This window comes from Myotis daubentonii, chromosome 11 (assembly GCF_963259705.1).
Source record: "Myotis daubentonii chromosome 11, mMyoDau2.1, whole genome shotgun sequence".
Taxonomy (NCBI): Eukaryota; Metazoa; Chordata; class Mammalia; order Chiroptera; family Vespertilionidae; genus Myotis; species Myotis daubentonii.
In genome coordinates this window covers 54,951,370-54,972,028 of record NC_081850.1, presented here as the reverse complement: position 1 = coordinate 54,972,028, position 20,659 = coordinate 54,951,370, and the positions used below count along the sequence as shown (strand labels likewise).

The 20,659-nt window shown below is 47.8% G+C and overlaps 2 protein-coding genes across 7 annotated transcripts in view; both read right to left on the bottom strand.

The window, feature by feature from the left end:
- TDRD7 (tudor domain containing 7) overlaps window positions 1–8,360 on the bottom strand; it is a 59,337-nt gene extending 50,977 nt beyond the window's left edge. For 5 of the 6 annotated variants that reach the window (XM_059657420.1, XM_059657423.1, XM_059657424.1 and 2 more), the window contains exon 1: window positions 8,217–8,360. The gene's annotated coding sequence lies outside the window, so the exon portion shown is untranslated. The remainder of the gene's footprint in view (window positions 1–8,216) is intronic. The other variant, XM_059657421.1, reaches the window with a different exon arrangement.
- Window positions 8,361–13,393: 5,033 nt separating this feature from the next.
- Window positions 13,394–20,659, bottom strand: part of CCDC180 (coiled-coil domain containing 180) — a 50,729-nt gene continuing 43,463 nt past the window's right edge. Inside the window, exons 36-38 of the mRNA XM_059657419.1 lie at window positions 17,174–17,279; window positions 16,319–16,454; window positions 13,394–13,710 (exon numbers count right to left, since the gene is read on the bottom strand). Coding sequence (XP_059513402.1) covers window positions 13,582–13,710; window positions 16,319–16,454; window positions 17,174–17,279 — 371 coding nt within the window. The 3' untranslated portion in view covers window positions 13,394–13,581. The remainder of the gene's footprint in view (window positions 13,711–16,318; window positions 16,455–17,173; window positions 17,280–20,659) is intronic.

The window sequence follows — 20,659 nt, the reverse complement described above, 5'->3', positions numbered from 1 at the left end:
ACAACTTAGGAAGAAAATAATAAAGATGAGAGAAAAAAATAATAACAACAACAAAGAATAGACAGGGCAATTAGAAAACAGCAAGCAAAATAGTCGATTTAAAACCAACCATACCAACCATTATATTGAATATAAATGACCAAAATATTCCAATACAAAGTTACAGATTGGCAGAGTGGATGTAAAAGCAAGACTTACCAAATACTATCTCAAAGCAACCTATTTTAAATATAAATACATGGGTTACAAGTAAAAAGATAGAAAAAGATATGCCATGCTAATACATAACTATATTAATATCAGAACAAGGAGTATTGGCAGGGACAAAGAGAGACATTATATCATCATTAAGAAGTTAATTCAACAGAACGACAAAACAATCCTAAGTGAGACCACACCTGACATCAACTTCAAAACACATGAAGCAAAATGTTTTCAAAATTGAGCTGAAAGAATAAATAGACAGATTCATAGTTATTGGTAATTGATACAACCAGGAAACAAAAACATCAGTAAGGATACAGAAGAGCTCAACAACACTATCGACCAAACTAATCTAATTGATATTTATAAAATACTCCCCTCCAACAACAGAATATACATTCTTTTCAAGAGCACACGGTATATTCACCAAGATGGAATATATTCTGAAACTTAAAACAATCCTTGACCAACCTACATATAATAACTGAAATTACACAAAGAGTGTACTATGTCCAGAACAAAATTAAATTAGGTACCAATGACATTGATATATATATTGGCAAATTTAATGACATACTTCTAAATAACCAATGATCAAAGGGAAAGCTCCCCAAAAATCAGAAAATATTTTTAAATAAATGAAAATACAATATACAGAAATTTACTGGTTGCAGTCAAAGCAGCATTTAGAGGGAAATTTGGAGCATTATATTGTTACTAGAGGCCCACTGCATGAAGAGATTTGTGCAATAGGCCTTCCTTCCCCCAGCTGCCAGCACCGGCTTTCCTCCGGCACCCAGGACCCAGGCCTTCGCTCCGGCCGCAGCAGAAAAGGCAAGCCTCTTCAGTCTTCAGTCCTCTTCAGTCTTCAGTCTTTGCTCCATGCCTGCATATGCAAATTAACCGCCATCTTTGTTGGGTTAATTTGCATACTCATCCAGATTGGCTGGTGAGCATAGCAGAGTGACACCAATTTGCATGTTTCTCTTTTATTAGTATAGATGTTAGGAAACAAGAAAGGTCCCAAATCAGTGATCTAATCTACAACTTTGAGAACAAAAGAGAGAAAATTATAACAAAAGTAAGTAGAAGGAAGGAAATCATAAAGATGAGAATAAAATAAATATTAAGAATATGAAACAAGTCTATAACGAAGACAAAACTAGTATTTTGAGAACATCAACAAAATGGATAAACTTCCAGGCCGATTATTAAAGAAAACACACACATTACCAATAATATGATTGAAAAGGGGGGCAGCAATTCATTAGGAGGTCATAACAATCCTCAGCACTTACCACCATCACCAAATACTTTATTGAATTTTACTGGCTATCTCCCCAACTCGAATATAAGGTTTGTGAAAGCAGAGATTTGTAAGGTCACTGCTGAATTCCTCCTGCCCAGGCCACAAGAGGAGCTCAATAAACACTGAATGAATGAATGAGAAATTCTCCATCTACCTAACACTACTGCTTTTCTCTCTTCTCCTACTCACTAAAATATATGCATGTGAACTATTAAAGGAATAATCTTTATTTTAAAAATTACTTGCAGGGAAAAAAAGAAAACAAATGATTTGCAAATTTTAATGACCGTTATCAACTGACTGAGACAGCCAATTGTGTCACCGAGCTGTCATTGAGAACCATCAGGTGGATGAATTCTGGGCCTTGCTACTCTGAGCCAGTGTTCTCTGAGGCAGGCCCAGGTCAAGGCCACAGCAGACTGCAAGGAGTCTATACATTCTGACGAGCAGTGAGCGCTGCTTGAATACTGGTGTCTCACACATACTCCTGTTTTTCAAACAGTGTGCAGACACTATTGGGATTCACAAACCCAAATTCATATTGAATCACAACAGCTTTGGGTAGTGATGTATTTTATCAACCAATAGACATTAGAAGTACAACCACTAGTGTGTGAGGTTTCACAATGTTTTTTACAAAGCTAACAAAAAGGACCTTATACTTGGGAAGACTGGAAAGCAATGCTGGATCACAGGAAGGCAATCTGAATTAAGTAGCGCCCCCCCCCCCCCGCACCCCGAGACTTTTTAAAAAATATGCTATTTTCATGGAATACTATAATTCTCTATTTGCATACAACTTTTGGAGGGAAGAGCAGTCCCTTTAGACTATAAGACTGAGGATCCCAAAGCTAGTGAGAAGCAGTTAAGCACAGTAAAACCTGGAACACAGTAGGTGTGATTTTATGTCTTGTTGAGATGGATGCCTTGTTCTCATGCTTTGCAATCTGGTTTGCAATTCCTACATTAGCAATATCACTTTAGGCACTGAACAAAAGGAGAGATACAACTAAAGCTTTTAAAAAACATTATCATTTTCTGATCTACTATATTGCTTCAAAATGCTCTAAGTTTTGGCATATTTTGATATTTCCTGAAGATGGCAATTATACTTGAGAACTTTTACAAAATGTGTAGTATATGAGAACACTTTCCTCTAACTATAAAAATCAAGTTTACTATCTTGAATGTCATCCATTAGAAACAAAAAGGAAGTTTCTCATGGAAATTTCAACTCTTAGTGTCTCAATGGCAAACCTTAGGCATCCCTCAAAAAATTAGGTTTGAAGTTTCTCTAAAGCGGCTTCCTAAAATTTTAAAGTTGCCAATTTGATCTTTCAAATCTCTTCCCCATTATTTCTATTCTCTAAAAGCGTTGTAATAAACACAATTTAGAGTTTAAGAGAATTCAACTGACTTAGATTTTAAGAATGTTATGCACGCCTTGGTGGACCATAAGGTAGGCTAGGTTGGGAGAAATAAGGCTGGGCATCTCTGTTTTAGCCCACAGGTTCTCAGATTAAAATTCTTAAGGGTTTCCCTAGACAACAAAGGGGCTTAAGGGAGCTGTTTCAGCTGAATAAGGATCCTAAACAGCAGAGTAAAGTGGAGATGGGTCTGGAGAATTAATCAGAGTACTTTTTATTTCAAAAACTGACCAAAGACCACAGTCAAGAAGGAAGAAACGGGCCACAACAGATCACAACATATTGCACTTCCTCTCACTCTTTTTTCTCCTTCTTTCTTTGCTTTCTGAATGACTAGTTCAAGGGTAGAGTTACATGTGCTTACCACAGTACTTAGCATTCAGTGGTTACTTAATTAAAAACGTTTCCCTAGAAGCATGGTGTGGACAGGAAACTACTTGTGAATATATGGCTAAGAGTGCAATGATGTAAGCACTGGCATGCTACGAACAGGAAAGCTTGGTAAGAAAGCCACTGGATCTCCTCCAACATCATCCCTCATCTAAACGATAGGCAAAAAGTCATTTACTGCTTCGGCAAATGGTCTCTCAGCAGAGATCCCCTGCCAGATGACACCCCCACAATGTCCCTAGGCCTGGCCTGGCCAAGGAAAGCAGCACAGGATGGTGGGCCCAACCTCACCAAGGGGAGCTGAGAGACACGGGGGGTTCTAGTGGGCACCTTCGCACCATCTCCTCCAAGCTCTTCAGTTTACAAGTAAGGAAACTGAGGCCCAGGGTCAATATTCCAGGTCTCACATACTTTTATGGCCAGAACCACAAGAATCCAGACCTCCGGCTCCCAAACCTAGGGCTTCTTCTCAGACAGCTGCTCCGGATGTAGAACGGACTATGCTTCCGAAAGTGAATCTGGCTCAGGGCACGCTGGCAGCAACTCTGGGCTGTGCTCAGCAAGTAGCCCTCAAAGTGGCATGAAGCAGGGATCTGCCACATTCGGATGGAAGGGTGTGGCATCCAAATTCAAAAGAACTGCAACTACGTATTGCAAAAATTCAATGGTGGCAGTTGATACCTTCTATTCTTTCATCCTGTTCCTTTTCTCTTTGCTACACAATCAACTATGAGTACCACAAAGTGTTGATATGTACAAGAAGTGGGGCAAGAAGTAGGGGAGAATAATGACAACTTTTAGAAAAGCAAGATTTAAACAATTTCAATAGCCTAAAATAATTCTCACATTCCAAAGTGTATTTTGGAAATTCACAGTTTTTCTCTTTCATACACCTAAAAAGAGTCCTGAGAAACAGTCTTGTTCTAAAGAACCTGGTTTTGGCCAGTAAGAGAAATACAAGTACCACATGATCTCACTCATATGTGGACGCTAATGAACAAAATAAACTGATAAACAAAAGAGACCCAGAGCCAAAGAAGCAAGGGACAGACTGACAAATCACAAAGGAAAGGTAGGGATGGGTGGGTGGTTGGAGAGAGATTAACCAAAGATTAACCATATATGCCTAACCCCTGGACATACACAATAGTGTGTTGAAGGCATGGGAAGAGGAGGTGGGGGGGGGGCGATAGTATCTCCTCAGGACATATACTTCTGGCAACTGGATGCTCTTATCCTTGAAAACACTATTTTAGCAACAAGCTAGGGTTCTAAAGTCCAGAATGTCTGTGCTGAAAAGATTTTAGACATCAGCCCAAAACCCTCATCTTACGAAATAACACAGTGAGCCTAAGAGAAGGAAGGCTTTTGCCAAAGACCCTCCACATGACTCATCTTGCAACAGTTTAACATGGTATTATTTATCCCCAGTTGTAGTCTACTTGTTACCACCTGAATCACTCCTTTATCAACTTTTTAAAAGGAAAGATAACAATTAATGACTCAGATGGTGACATACTTCCACACAGTATCTTTAGGAAGCAGTTTTCTTTTTTATTATTGTAATTTCAAACTCCAAATTATCCATGCATGACTAACTTCATACTATCTATATATATAAAAGCCTAAGCGACAGTTACGACCGGATGACAGGCTGATAACTATGATGCACATTGACCACCAAGGGGCAGACACTCAATGCAGGAGCTGCCCCCTGGTGGTCAGTGCACTCTCACAGCCAACCTCCCTCAGCCAGCCAACCTCCCGTGGTCCCTCCCTGCTCCCCCACCCCCTAGGCTGGCCGTCCCAATTGGCCCCAATCAAGACTGGGCAAGACGGACCCGATGGGTCCCAATCGCTGGCCAGGCCAAGGGACCCCACCTGTGCAAAAATTCGTGCACCAGGCCTCTAGTGAATATATAAACAAGGGCTTTACATAAATCTATATTTGTACTAGAGATGACAAACTGGTTTATTTAGGAGTTTGGGTCTTAATCCTATTTATGCTACTTATTAGGGGTAACCTTGTGAGCAAGTCACTTCAGGTCTCTTTTTTTCTCATGGAAGATAAGAAAGGTGGACAAGAACCATGACTCTCAACCTTCCCTGGAGTCCTTCCAGCTCTAAAATGGGGCCCAAAGGCCTAATGGGAACCATGGGTTTGTTTCCCCTGACAAAGGTGCATGATGAAAATACTGAATTCACTTTGGGGTCACACTGGGTAACTTGTGCTGATTAGAAGCGCTTATTGGCAAATATACGCACACAAAAATCTTTAGCTAAAAATGATTTTAAAAAAATAGCTTGTTTGAAAGACAGAACTTAAAAAAAAAAAAAGTGGCCCAATGGGGAAATAATAAAAAGAAAGCACTAAGTTGGAGTACCGGGTGGAGAAAGTAGGTTTTACATAAAGAAAGAAAAACTAATTCACACAAAAATGAAATTAGATTTCATTCCATACACCAGGGCATTTCTGTCCTTCCTGCATTTATCTGCTGACCCTGAAAGTGCCCAGAAGCAAACCTTACTCACTCTATGTCAAATACCAATTTTTGAAAACAGCACTTGATCAAAAATAGAGCAGGGAGCCGAAACCGGTTTGGCTCAGTGGATAGAGCGTCGGCTTGCGGACTGAAAGGTCCCAGGTTCGATTCCGGTTAAGGGCATGTACCTGGGTTGCAGGCACATCCCCAGTAGGAGATGTGCAGGAGGCAGCTGATCGATGTCTCTCTCATCGATGTTTCTAGCTCTCTATCTCTCTCCCTTCCTCTCTGTAAAAAATCAATAAAATATATTTTAAAAAAATAATAAAAAAATAGAGCAGGGACTTAGAGTTGGATTATTAAATGTTTTTCCTTTACATTCAAACTAAGTCTCTACACTCGATTTATTGCACGATGAACATAAAGAGAGGTCCTTCAAGAAGTTTAAATCTCTTGGTACAAAATACAATAGTTCATTCAGCCACTTTCAACCAGTACACTTAAAAGGGCATTAGCAGGGATTACATTTCATTTCCAGTCTACAGGGACTGAAATCCGAAAACACCGCCAACCGCTGCCTCACAGTCTCACTGGGTTCACTAGCAAAGAGGGAGGCTGAGTGCCACCAAAGGGTCTTGTACCAGGCACAGGAGATGTGGGTTCTAATCCAGCCGGGCCCAGGAGCAATTCCCTGCACCCAACACAGTACTTTACATGTAACTGATGCTCAATGAATGTCAGCTGAGTGGACCTGCAGAAATCTCCACCACCTGCCACTTTATATGACATAGAGCAGTGGTTCTCAACCTTGGCTGCACATTAGAATCACCTGGGAATCTTTTTAAAATCCTGATTTCTGGGCCTCATCCTCCGGAAATTCTGTTTCTGTGTTATGGGGTGGGGCCACAACATTAGTAACAAAGAAGCAGAATTTCCAGAGGATGAGGCCCAGAAATCAGGATTTTAGAAAGATTCCCAGGTGATCCTAATGTACAGCCAAGGTTGAGAACCACTGACATAGAGGATTTAAAGATGTGTTCCTGCTTCCAAGAAATGGAAACCCGATTATGGAAATGATGGGAAGTTTGGTGGGAGGGAGTTAACATTTCCTGACTAGTTACTACAAGCCAAAGAACTTAGAATAGTTATCTCATGAAAGCTGTGCAGACTAAATTAAATATTTCCACTTGATACACAGAAAACCAGGCTCAACGAAAGTATGTAATCTGTTCAAGATCACAGTTAGTAAGAGGAGAGGCCCAGACAGATTCCACCCCAGGTGTGCAAAGGCCACCATGTTTGCAGTAGGCAACGCCTACACACCAAGGCAGCCCATCGAGGCAGCTCGGGGGTACACTGGGGACTTGTGTCCAAGTTCCACTTTCTGTCATTAAGGCAATGCTTATCAACTAGACAGAACACTCTTCTGCAGTTTTTCTACTTGCACAATTTGGGGGTGAGGTGGGGGGGGGGGGGGCGGGGTAAGCTGACCTAGATCAATGGTTTCTTTTGTAGGACAGTTAGTTATCAGAATCCTTTGGGGCCCTGGACTTTTTTCTAATATAGGTATTTCCCCTTTTCTGCTCAAATAATGGAAATTATTCGGGAGTGATACCCTCGGTTATTAACGGAAATATATTACGTCCCTCAGGTGGGTCAGAGCAGGAAAGTTGTGCGGGCTCCCAGCCTCCTCCCGTTAAGTGGAAGCTGGGCACTGGACCCCGCTGGATAGGACAGGGGCAGGTTCAGCGACAACTCATCCACGGATTCGTGCTTCCTTCCGAGCTCGGGGCTCTGCGCCCAGCCTGCGCTCACGGTTGGACGGAATGAGTGGTTCTGGTCCCGCATTACCTTGGGCGGCCTGCATGGGCCGGTCCCAAAAGAGAAGCCCGAGTCGCTGTGGAACTGAAAGCTCCAGGTATAAGTCGCGGGCGATCACCCCGCCCGGGGCTCGGGTCTCCCGGGTCCGGGCAGAGACTGCGGAGCCCGGGAGCTGCCGGCGGCGGCCGCGGCGGTGCCGCCGGTGCCAGGAACCACTTCCCGGTCAGCGCCGGGCCCGGCGGCCACACCCCCGCCGCCACAGCTCCACCGCTGCTCCGGGCTTCCCCGCCGCCGGGGGGTCCGTCCGACTCCCGGGTGCCCGTCCAGCCGGCCCCGGGTCCCGGGGGGGCGGGGTCCCACCGGAGATTTAAAACACAGCGCTCTGGAACCCCAACTCCCCGGCGCCGGGCCCGTTTCCGGCGGCCGGGACCGCGGCATCCCCCGCGGCTGCAGCCAAGAGGCCCGTCCAGGTCCCGCCCGGGCCACTGTCCCGCGGGGGACACAGGTGCGCCGCGCCGGCCCCAAGCTCGTCCGACTTCGCCGGGCACCTGTCGCACCCTCCGCCGCGGGACGTGCGCTCACCTGGTTCCGGGGGCCCACGGCCGGTCCCCACGCCTCCGGACCCCGCTCCCGCCGCCGTCTCCGTCCGGGCCACAGCCGCGGCCGCCGCCCACTTTCGGTTTCCCCGCACCGCCCGAGCTGCCACTGCGGCTCGGGAATCGCCGCCAACCCCACCCCGCCCCGCTCCGCCCCGCCCCGCCCGCCCCGAGAGCACCCCGCCTCGGTGTGCGCACGCGCGGGCTCCCCGGCCGCGTCGGCCCCGGCCGGCGTCCCGCGTGGGAAGGGAAACCGACGCCGCCTAGCGGTTTCTGCGCGGGCCCATGCGCGGGCCCGGGGCGCGGACTGCGGGGTGGGCTCAGCAGCGCCTCCTCCTGGGCGACGCAAGTACAAGCGGGCCGGGCGGGCCCGGGACGGCCGATCCCACCCGCTCTGACGTGCTCCTGCTGTTGCGTTCAACCTGGCCTTCCGACATGTCATTCAGCTCTTGCTCGTTTTTTTTTTTTGTTTTTTTTTTTAAATATATTTTATTGATTTTTTACAGAGAGGAAGGGAGAGAGATAGAGAGTCAGAAACATCGATGGGAGAGAAACATCGATCAGCCGCCTCCTGCACATCTCCCACTGGGGATGTGCCCGCAGCCCAGGTACATGCCCTTGACCGGAATCGAACCTGGGACCCCTCAGTCCGCAGGCGGACGCTCTATCCACTGAGCCAAACCTGTTTCGGCTAGCTCTTGCTCGTTTAATTTTTCTTCAGCTACACAGCCACCCAGCCGCTCATTTCCTGTAGGTCTTTTTCAAGCATCGCCCTTTCGGGGAGGGTGGCCACAATCTCAGAAACGTCAATCTCCTTCCCTCAGGTTCCCTGTCTCCCTTAGCACACTGACTGTTTTCCTATCTATGCTTCTCCTCAAGTTAAAGATCTAGAAGCACAGGGATCTTTGTCTTGTTCCCTAGTCTAATCCCGGAGCCTAGGATAGTGCCTGGCACATGATAAGGGTGACATAAATTATTTGTCAAATGCATTCATTCATTCTAAAACTATGAAACACCTAATACTTATTCATTTATTTCTTCTGCACATACATTATTATCAACACTTACTGAGCATATTGGTTATATTCCTTAAACCAACATATGACCCAGCAATTCCATCCCCAGAGTTTACCCAAGAAAAATGAAAGCATATGTCCACTTTAAGACCTGGACAAGAATATTCATAGCGGCTTTAATCCTAACAGCCCCAAATGGAAACACACGAATGTTCACCAGAAGGTGAAGGGACAAACAGTACATACTGAACACAAACTTTCATGGAGTGCCTACTATGTGAAGGCCTGTGCTTGAGGAGCTTCTGGTTCATGGATGAAACAGTAGATTGGGAGTATATCATGGAAGGCCTGATCGACAAATGCTCAGGAGTTTGGGCCTTTTCCCTGACGCGATGGGGAAGTGTGCAGTGTCTTCTCTGGACACGGCTCTCTTTTATACTTCCACATCTAGCCCCTCAGTCTGCCCGCTGTCTCTCCCTGGCGCTCCGTTCTGTCCGATGCTGTATTTCAGTCTATTCCAGAGCTCTTTCCCTTCTCTCTCCTCCAGTCTGCTCCAAACACCGCAGTGGATTTAATAGACCTAAAATGCAGCCAGACCCAATTTGGACTCTGCAGTGCTGGTAACATTCTCTGGCTCCATATTTAAAACGGGAAATATGTAAAAGGCGCTCCCAGTTGAAAGAGCACCAGTTGGAGTAGGAAATTAGGAAAGACTGCGGAGTCCAACATACAAAATAAGTGATAAAACCAAGTGAGTTGACCCCAAGTCTGAGATCCTTTAACCTTGCAAAGGGGTTCCATGTTTGGGCTGTCTTATGGGTTAAGGAAAAAGATACTCTGCGGCTAGTATTTTTGAGAAATCAGCTTTACTAACGAATGCTTTACATATAATAAAAAATTTAATATACAGTTTGATGAATTTTGTTGTTTCTAGGTTGTGGCTATCTATATAGATAAAAGCCTAAGAGACTGCCCGACCATCTGACTGGTCGCAATGACAAACAATGACCACCAGGGGGCAGACCCTCAATGCAGGAGCTGGTGAGCTGTAGTGACTTGGCAGCTGCGGTTCTCAGGTGACCAGAGAGGAGTGAGCCCGATTCCAGGGTGCATCACCTGAGAATCACCCTCTTGCAATCCAGGACCCCTCATGGGATGTCGGAGAGCTGGTTTTGGCCCAATCCCCACAGTCCAGGCTGAGGGACCCCACCAGTGCATGGATCCGTGCACCGGGCCTCTAGTTATGAATAAAACTGTTATAAACAATCATATGCAGATTTTTGTATGGTTCTTTTTTCTTGCTAAAAGAGTTGGGAGTAGAATTTCTAGTTAGAGAGTAACTGCATGTCAAACTTTATAAGATCAAACTGTTTTCTAAAGTGACTGACCTATTTTGGATTCCCCTCCCTATTATCTCCACCAATGTATGAGGGGCCCAGTTGTTCGAGTACTTAGTATTGTCAGTCTTTTTCATTTTAGCCATTCCAGTGGATATCTAGAGATATCACATTGAGGTTTGAATTTGCATATTCCCATGACTAATGATATTGAGCATCTTTTCATGTTTATTGGCCCTTCATAGATATTCTTGGGTAAAGTATCCATTGTAGATAGATTTTTTTATTAAGACATATCAGACAATTCTCAGAAGTCCCTGGGTAGCTGACATAGCAAGAACAGCTTAGGGAGTTGTGTTTATTTTCTCTGGGAATGGTCCAAGGCCCAAGGAGTTCAGGAATTAACCCTCATGCCTTGGATATAACTGGATTTCAGGGGAATTTAGGGACATCCAAAATTATACAAATTAGTTACTCTTTAAGCACAATGGTTCTTACTGGGGAAGGCAGTCAGAATATATGATACAGAGGTACACATAGATACAAAATTGGGCACATGATTTCAGAGATGGTTTTGTACTCCCTTTCCCTTGTAACCTCTTTGAAGTGCAAATCAAGGCTACGGTGTAGGGAAGGGAGATGAATTTGTTGTCACCTTATCCTGGGGTGAGAAAGGTGGAAATGTTTCAAGTGTGAAAATTCCATTGAAAGCTCTACATGCATTTTTCGCCATACCTGGGGAATCTGATCATTTGAGAGAGCCACGTTGAACACAAAAACCAAAACACCTGTACAAGGCATACAGGACCAAAACGATTGGTTGAGTTTCTGACCCTTCCTCCCTTCTCTCAGTTCAGCAAGCCCTGTTTACAATGCGAGGGACACAGCAACCATGTTCCAAGAACCTTTCTGTCTTTCACTTTGTTTTTATCTCACCAGGCAGCTTTACCAACGTCTCTCCCACCCTCCAAAATTTAGAGAGGCGATTTTAGAGGCCTCTGGTTGCCCTCAGCTCACTTCCCATCTGAACTCATCTGTTTCCTCTATATGTTGTCTTCAGAAAGGAAACCCAAACCCAAACTCTTGTTTCCATCAACATATGTTCCACCAGATGAGCCTCGGGGACTTGGTAACCGCGCTCCTGGGAACCGTTGCTGAAGCCCCCCTGAAAGTGGCTCCTCCTCTAGCTGAGCTGCTAGAGCACCTGACGTGTTCCTCAAACATGTTTACAGTGGAGAACGTGGGAGGTGAGTCCATGCCTTGAAAAGAATTTAGATTTTATTCACCTTTTTTCCCCTCTGAGTTATTTAATAGCAAATAATTTTAGCAATAACCATTTTAACCCCTTTTTGAAGCTGAACAACAACATGTTCAAAGTTGTAAATGGTGATGAAACCCAGCCTCACCGGTTCTTGCTGCTTACAAGGTCAGAGAAAACAGATCCCGACTAAAGGGACCTTTGGGTAGATCTACTTTTGGTTAATCAGGAATATCACGATCACTCCCTCTCCCGTCAGCTACTGCCTCACAATCAAATGCAGAGAAATGCCTAGACAAGTGCATTTGTTTTAACTGAGTAAGGAGAAAAACAAGACAAAAAGCAAAAGGGAGAGATTGGCAGAGCGGGGCTCAAATCCAGGCTGTGGTACAGCTAAGGCTGTGCTGATGAAGCAGAATTCCCTAATCTGAACACAAAGGCCTCCCAGGTGAGTCAGCAGAAAGGGGCTAATCCCCAGTGAGGCGGATCCCTAAAGCTGTAGAGGCCACACAGCCCACAACATGGAAAATGGGGCATAACAAACAGTTTAAAGCGGTACTGTGTAGTGAGAGGTCACGGGAGGACAGGGGAGGGTCTTGGCTAAGAGATGGCCTCTGCCCCCTCTCCAGTTGTGGGTCATTTACACAACTCAGCCTTGGACAAGGCCCAGATATTAGGATGATTCCAAGGATACAAATATTGAGCTGTCAGCTGGTTAAGGGCCCAGTTGTGGGGTAGGACACGGAGGTGGGGTAACTAATACTTTAAGCAAGGCAACCAACTACCATATTCCTGATTCCGTAATAGTTAATCAACCAACTGGTACAAAATGTATATTACATTAGATGCCGGGGTGAGGAAAAGAAAAGGCAGTGGGAGGAAACCACATTAGGTATATGGAAGCCTACCTCATGAGTCATTAAAGGAGAGAAACCATGTGAAAATGTGAACTGATGCAAAGTGAAAATGCCAAGCATGTGAAAGAAACAGGAGTGTATGGTGTAGGGGAAGGAATCCGAGTGCCCTGTCCAAGTGACATAGAAAGCTACCGACAAATGAGATCTGGCATGGTGGGGCCAATTAGCAATCCAAGAAGAGAAAGTCGACGTGGCAGACAGCAGGACGGAGGTTTCCGGAGAGAATGACCTGAGTCTCCTGGGATTACAGCGGCCCTTAGGAAAATTAAGGAGGCCTAGCAGACATTTTCCAAGATGCTGTCCTTCGGTCAGGCACGTTGCCAGGCAGACATACAGTCAACACTGGATTAATTCTTCATTGGTTCTAGGAATCAGGGCATGGCTGCAAGTACAATCCTCATTTTATTTTATGTAAAATATACTCTTTTCCAAAAGACTTAATTATTTCATCTTCCAAGATGAAGCACCAAGCATGACTTTTGTTAGTTATTTGCTTCAAAGTACTGGTCGCTGTTGTAACTGACCTATTCCTCTTACCCGCCATCCCTGCTAACCACATGGAACTCCTCCGTTCACCTCCGTCTTCCTCCTTGGAACTGGTGCCCATGGGGGCAGGGACCACATCGTGCCCTGGCCACAGATGAAGCTACAGTGCTGGGTACAGAGCAGGAATGATGGATAGATGGATGGATGCGGGCATGCATTCATGGGTGGACAGATAGATGGACAGGCAGGTGGACGATGGATGGACAGAGACAGATGGGGAGGTCAAGAAGCAATTCCTACAAAAGGCGCCTTTATTTGGGGTGAGTTGAGGGCCTCGCTAGTACAGGCTCTGGAGGGTTTCCACGGATCTCTTCCAGCTGTTCTTCCAGCGCTGGGCCTTGTTCACCTGCACTGTGTTCTCGTCCTGGATCTTCTTCAACTCCTCTTCAAACAATGCCAAATATTTCTAGGAGCGAGGCAGCAGGAAGAGGCCGCATGAGGAGGGGCTTCTGGACTCTGTGCTCTAGAGCAGTGGTTGGCAAACTGCGGCTCGTGAGCCACATGCGGCTCTTTGGCCCCTTGAGTGTGGCTCTTCCTAAGCCTTAGGAGTATCCTAATCTACACTAATAAAAGAGAAAAATGGTAATTGGTGTACGACGATACCCTTTTCATTGGCTAATCAGGGCTATATGCAAATTAACTGCCAACTATGATTGGCAGTTAACTGCCAACAAGATGGCAGTTAATTTGCATATGTAGGCACAATGCAGGGAGGCGAAAGGGAAAGCAGGAAGAAGCCCCCTGCCACTGACAGTGATCGGAAACCCAGGGGGGAGCTAAGAGCTGGGGGGGCAGGGCAAAGGCGGCCCTGGGGCCGCCTTTGCCCTGCCCCCCAGCCATGATCGGAGAATCAGGTGCCTTTTCCGCCCTGGCCAGTGATAGCAGGAAGTAGGGGTGGAGCCAGCGATGGGAGCTGGGCACGGTCGAAGCTGGCAGTCCCAGGAGCTAGGGGTCCCTTGCCTGGGCCTAAAGCGGAGCCCACGATCACGGGGCCGCTGCAGCTGTGGGTCCCCGCTGCCCGAGCCGGACGCCTCAGCCAGAGGCGTTAGGCCTGGGCAGGGGCGGAGCCTGCAACCGCGGGGAGCTGGGGGTCCCCTGCCCAGGCCTGACACCTCTGCCAGAGGCCTCAGGCCTGGTCAAGGGGCCGATCCGGTGATTGGTGATCAGAGGGTGATGAGGGTCAACTCCTCTGGCCGAGGCATCAGGCCTGGGCGGGGGGCTGAGCCGGGGATTGGGGGGATATGATGGTCCCCTTGCCCAGGCCTGAAGCCTGGGTCAGAGGCATCAGGCTTGGGCAGGGGGTGGAGCAAGCGATCAGAGGGAGATGGGGGTCCCCTGCCCAGGCATGATTCCTGGGCTAGAGGCCTCAGGCCTGGGTGGGGGCCAGAGCCAGTGATCGGCGGGGAGATGGGAGTCCCCTGTCCAAGCCTGACATCTCTGGCGGAGGCGTCAGGCCTGGGCAAGGGGCCGATCAGGCAATTGGAGGGTGATGGGGGTCTACGCCTCTGGCTGAGGCATCAGGCCTGGGCAAGGGGCAGAGCCAGCAATCGGAGGGGGCTGGGGGCAGAACCAGTGATGGGGGGAAATGAGGGTCCCCTGCCCAGGCCTGACACCTCTGTCAGAGGCGTCAGGCCTGGGCAAGGGGCCGATCCTGCGATTGGAGGGTGATGGGGGTCAACACCTGAGGGCTCCCAGTATGTGAGAGGGGGCAGGCTGGGCTGAGGGACACTCCCCCCACACACACACCCAGTGCACGAATTTCGTGCACCGGGCCCCTAGTTAAGTTAATAACAATGTACCTACCTATATTAGTTTAAGTTTAAAAAATTTGGCTCTCAAAAGAAATTTCAATTGTTGTACTGTTGATATTTGGCTCTGTTGACTAATGAGTTTGCCGACCACTGCTCTAGAGGAACACTGCAAACTGCTGGCTGCTAGCTTTAACCCACCCCCGGTACTGGCAAGAGTTCCACCAGGCATTTCTCATGGATTTGCCCAACAACCAATCAGGCAGGTCTGATTGTTCAATAGATGGGGAAACTGAGGCTCCGACTGAGCCTTGCCTGGGATCACCCGGCTAGAAAGAGACCAAGCAGGGACTAGGACCCCAGTCCACCAGACTATGGACTCTGCACTTCTTGCTAACCGCTGCCCACCCTGTGGCCTCCCTGGGGCTGCGGGGACCTGGCTTCCTCGGGAGGCCGAGCCCTCTAGGCTTCAAGCCCTCGCTGAGCTCAGCAGGCAGAGCCGGGGTCCCCTCTGCCTGGGGCTTGGCATGGTAGCTGGGTCAGGGCGGCCCTGGGCACGGTAGGCTTTCCCAATACCAGGGTCAGCATATCTCTGGGCAGGAAAAGTTTTCTCTCTGGGCACCAGGACCAAAGGTCCACACATCTTCAGAGCTGAGAGGGCCCACAGGTGGCATCCAGGTGTAGCCTCTTCTTCAGACAGGCCCCCTGGGTGTCTGACAGGCACTTGGTTTTAACCCTGCCTCTGCCACTCTGTAGTGGCATCTGGGGGGGGGGGCACTCTCTTTAAGCCTCAGTGTCCTCATCAGTAACATGGGACGATTCTACCTTCCTCATGGGGCTGTTACAAGGATTCAATGAGATGCCTCATGTTGAGAACAGACACTGTCAGCCATTCCACCCACTGCTCCCAGGGCCTCCATGCCTCTGACCGACTCTGGCCCCTTGTTCCTTTGAGAAGCCTTCCCCTCCCCGCAGTCTGGGGGGTGGGGGGTGACCTCTGTGGGGCTCCTGCTGTACTGGGCTCACGCCATCAGCCTCACGCTATCACTGGGACTGGACATGACCAGCGGCTCAGGTCCTTGCGTCTGAGCACATCGACTGTCCTGAGTGTTGACCCTGTGCTCTGGGGCACCCTGACGTGTGCCATCTGCTCCATGGCCACATGCCAGGACACTGTGATGGGAAGTTGTCTCCTTCCCCAGCCAGCCCAACGGGGCTGCTGTGCGTCCCTCGGAAGCGCCAGTCCCCGCCCGCCTCTCCACTCACCAGGTAGACATCATCTCGGGCTTCCACGGTCGCCAGGTGGCCCAGCGTTGTTTTGAGGGTGGTGATTGATGGTGTTTTCCGGAGGAGAATCTCGTTTTGGATGGTGACTTCGGTGGGTTTGATTCCAGGCCACTTCCTACAAACAAACATGGCTGTAACAGCCCCGCAGGCTTGCCTTCACCGTTTGCGGTGCACCCTCTAACCCTGGTGGGGAGATGAGCATTTCTTTAAATGCCTTCATTAAAAGAAAACCCCTTCTGACCATTTAATGTTAAGCTTCTTCAAGCTCTTTTTTTGTATTTTCATCCGTGTGAAAAGTTTAAATCCATGTGAATAGACAACCCTGGGCTCTGCCTGGGCAGAGGAATGGCACACCTCTCCTTGTTTCCTACTTCTGGGCCCTCGTTTACGCCTCAGACAGCCAGCCAGGTGGCAGCCGCAGGCTCCTGCTCCATTTTTTCCACTGCGCTGTAATAGCTGCTGCTAAGAACGAAGCTGGGCAAGTCACTCCTTCCTTCTTCCTGAGTGACATTCTTGGGGCACAGGAACGAGCACTTTGACAGCTCTTGTTACACATTCTCAGTGCCACCAGCAACCCTAGAATTTGCCTCACGGTGGGAAAGGCCTCCTTTTCTTTGTGGGCCCCTTTGTAGGTCCTCACGGCCACTGAGTTCTCAGTATGTGCCAGGGGCACTCCAATCTCATTTAACTTTCTCTTCATAATGCCATATCAGGTAGGCTGCCGCGCCCATTTCACAGATGAGAAAACTGAGGCACAGAGCATAGGGTTATTCCATAGCACTGCCCCCAGCAAATACAGCCATTCTTGTTATACCTCCTGTTCGTGGCTCTCACCTGCTGCCCCGTTCGATCAGAGGCTTCTCACTCTCTTCCTCCAGGGATAGCCCAGCAAGTTTCCTCCGAATGAGCATTGATGTTTTCTGTTTAGGGGGCTCCATCTCTGGCAGGCAAGAGACAGGTTACTGACCGTGGCCTTGCCCACAGCCTGAGATCAATTCCCCCGCCCCCCACCTCTGGCCTTAGAGAAATGAGGGCCTCACTACCCTTCTCCCCACTTGGAGTCTCCCATGGGAGGCAGAACTCCCCCCGCAGAAAAGCTGACTGCACCAGATATGTAGGCTGTATTCTTCTCTTTTAAAAAAAGATTTTTCATTGATTCTGAGAGAGGGAGGAAGGGTCAGAGAGAGAGAGAGAGAAAGTCAACGTGAAAGCGAAACATGAATTGGCTGCCTTCTGCACATCCCCCAACCTGGGATCAAGCCCACAACCCAGGCATGTGCCCTGACGGGGAACCAATCCAGCAACCTTTTGGTCCCCTGGATGACGCCCAACCAACTGAGCCACACTAGCCAGAGCTGTAGGCTGCATTCTTAAGTTTCTTTGTAATTCATATTGAATTTATTATTTTACTATGATGAATATTTACTGTCTTTGTAATAAAAAACTTTAATAAGAATAATATATTTTAATTACTTAATAGATTAGTGATAAATGAATAATACTTAAGATGTGATTTAAGTGTTTCTATAGCTATAAAAGTAATATGCACATTATAAAAATTTTAAACATCCCTAACCTAGAAAAAAAAAGATTTTAGAAGTCTCTGGTAATCCCAGCCACCAGAGGGGATCATTGTCAACAGTCTGGTACTATCTCTCAGGCTCTGTCTCTCATTCTCTCTCTCTCTCTCTCTCTCTCACATGAATTCATATAATATATATATATATATATATATATATATATATATATATATATATATATATATATATATATATACTAGGGGCCCGGTGCATGAAATTCATGCACTGGGTGTGTGTGTGTGTGTGGGGGGAGTGTCCCTCAGCCCAGCCTGCCCCCTCTCACATACTGGGAGCCCTCAGGCGTTGACCCCCATCACCCTCCAATTGCAGGATCGGCCCCTTGCCCAGGCCTGACGCCTCTGACAGAGGCGTCAGGCCTGGGCAGGGGACCCTCATTTCCCCCAATCACTGGTTCTGCCCCCAGCCCAGGCCTGATGCCTCGGCCAGAGGTGTAGGCCCCCATCACCCTCCGATCGCCTGATCGGCCCCTTGCCCAGGCCTAACGCCTCCGCCAGAGGTGTCAGGCTTGGACAGGGGACCCCCATCTCCCCCTGATCACTGGCTCTGGCCCCCGCCCAGGCCTGAGGCCTCTGGCTCAGGAATCATGCCTGGGCAGGGGACCCCCATCTCCCTCTGATCGCTTGCTCCACCCCCCGCCCAAGCCTGATGCCTCTGACCCAGGCTTCAGGCCTGGACAAGGGGACCATCATATCCCCCCAATCCCCGGCTCCGCCCCCCACCCAGGCCTGATGCCTCGGCCAGAGGAGTTGAGCCTCATCACCCTCCGATCACCAATCACCGGATCGGCCCCTTGACCAGGCCTGAGGCCTCTGGCAGTGGTGTCAGGCCTGGGCAGGGGACCCCCAGCTCCCCGTGGTTGCAGGCTCCGCCCCTGCCCAGGCCTAACGCCTCTGGCTGAGGCGTCCGGCTTGGGCAGCGGGGACCCGCAGCTGCAGCGGCCCCGCGATCGTGGGCTTCGCTTTAGGCCCAGGCAAGGGACCCCTAGCTCCCGGGACTGCCAGCTTTGACCGTGTCCAGCTCCCATCGCTGGCTCCACCCCTACTTCCTGCTATCACTGGCCAGGGAGGCAAAGGCACCTGATTCTCTGATCATGGCTGGGGGGCAGGGCAAAGGCAGCCCCAGGGCCGCCTTTGCCCTACCCCCCAGCTCTTAGCTCCCCCCTGGGTTTCCGATCACTGTCAGTGGCAGGGGGCTTCTTCCTGCTTTCCCTTTCGCCTCCCTGCATTGTGCCTACATATGCAAATTAACCGCCACCTTGTTGGCAGTTAACTGCCAATCTTAGTTGGCAGTTAATTTGCATATAGCCCTGATTAGCCAATGAAAAGGGTATCGTCGTACGCCAATTACCATTTTTCTCTTTTATTAGATAGGATATATATATATATATATATATATATATATATATATATATATATAGTGTGTGTGTGTGTGTGTGTGTGTGTGGTTTTTGAATGGGATCATAGAAAAGTACTCACTGTCAACTTGTGTTTTCACATAACAGTATTTCTTTCTGCCTTTCCACATTAGCACATATAGACCATTAAACACACTTTAATAGCTGAACAGCAGTCATTGTACATTTCAGCCATAATTTCTGTATCCAACCCCTTATAACTAGATATTAGTACTGTTCCCAATTCTTTGCAATGTTAGTGTTGTGATGAATATGCTTTAAAATATGTCCTTGAAAAACTGTGCAACTATTTCTGTTGGATAAATTCCTAGAGCAACAACTGCCAGGTCAAAATTAAGACTTGTGACCGGTAAAGGGAAGAGAAAAAGGAATTCTGACAGGCACCGACAGCGGGTTGCCCCCGAGTGGTATCAGTGCTGCCCTCGCCCAGGGCCTCTGTGGCACGCAGGCTTCCTCATATTCTCACCAGGGCTAGTGCCACCAAACGGAAAAGCCTCGCAAGGCTGTGGGCGAAAATGGATATATTCATAATGTTCACATTTGCATTTTTTGTCATCAGTAAAGTTAAGCATTTGTTACATTTGTTACGGTAATTCACTGGCCGTGTGAATCACTTCTCTTTTGAATTGCATGTGTTTGTCTTTTGTCTCTTTTTACAAATTTGACCTGGTAGAGTTCTCTGTACCACAGAGATGTTGGGCTTTTCTCTGACTTTTAGATAGTGGGAATATTTTTCCAGTTTGTGGTTTGTCTTTTCATCTTTCGACAGTTTCCCTTGTTTTTTTGTTTTGTTTTGTTTTTGCCACAGAGAAGTGCCAGCCACTATATATATATTGATTTCAGAGAGGAGAGGAAAGGGAGAAAGATAGAAACATCAATGATAAGAGAGAATCATTGATCAGCTGCCTCCTGCACGCCCCCTTATTGGGGATCAAGTCCACAACCCAGGCGTGTGCCCTGACCAGGAATTGGTTCATAGGTCAATGTTCAACCACTGAGCCACGCCAGCGGGGCTCAGCCATTTCCTTTATGGTTTCTGGCTGTCATCTCATAGTTAGGAAAGCTGTCCCTCCTACTCCAAGATTATGAAAATATTCACTTAGTAGAGTTTCATTTTCTACATGAATTGTTGACCCACTTGGGATTTGTTTTTTAATTTTTTTAAAAAAGTTATTTCTCATGAAAACAAACAAAAATTCATCAGTCCCCTTGGTGGAGAATCTGTTTTCATTCTGGTGGTGTTGGGGAAAGGCAGAAATCCCTCATGGCCCATCAGCCTGTGCCTCGCCAACCCCCTGGGGCCAG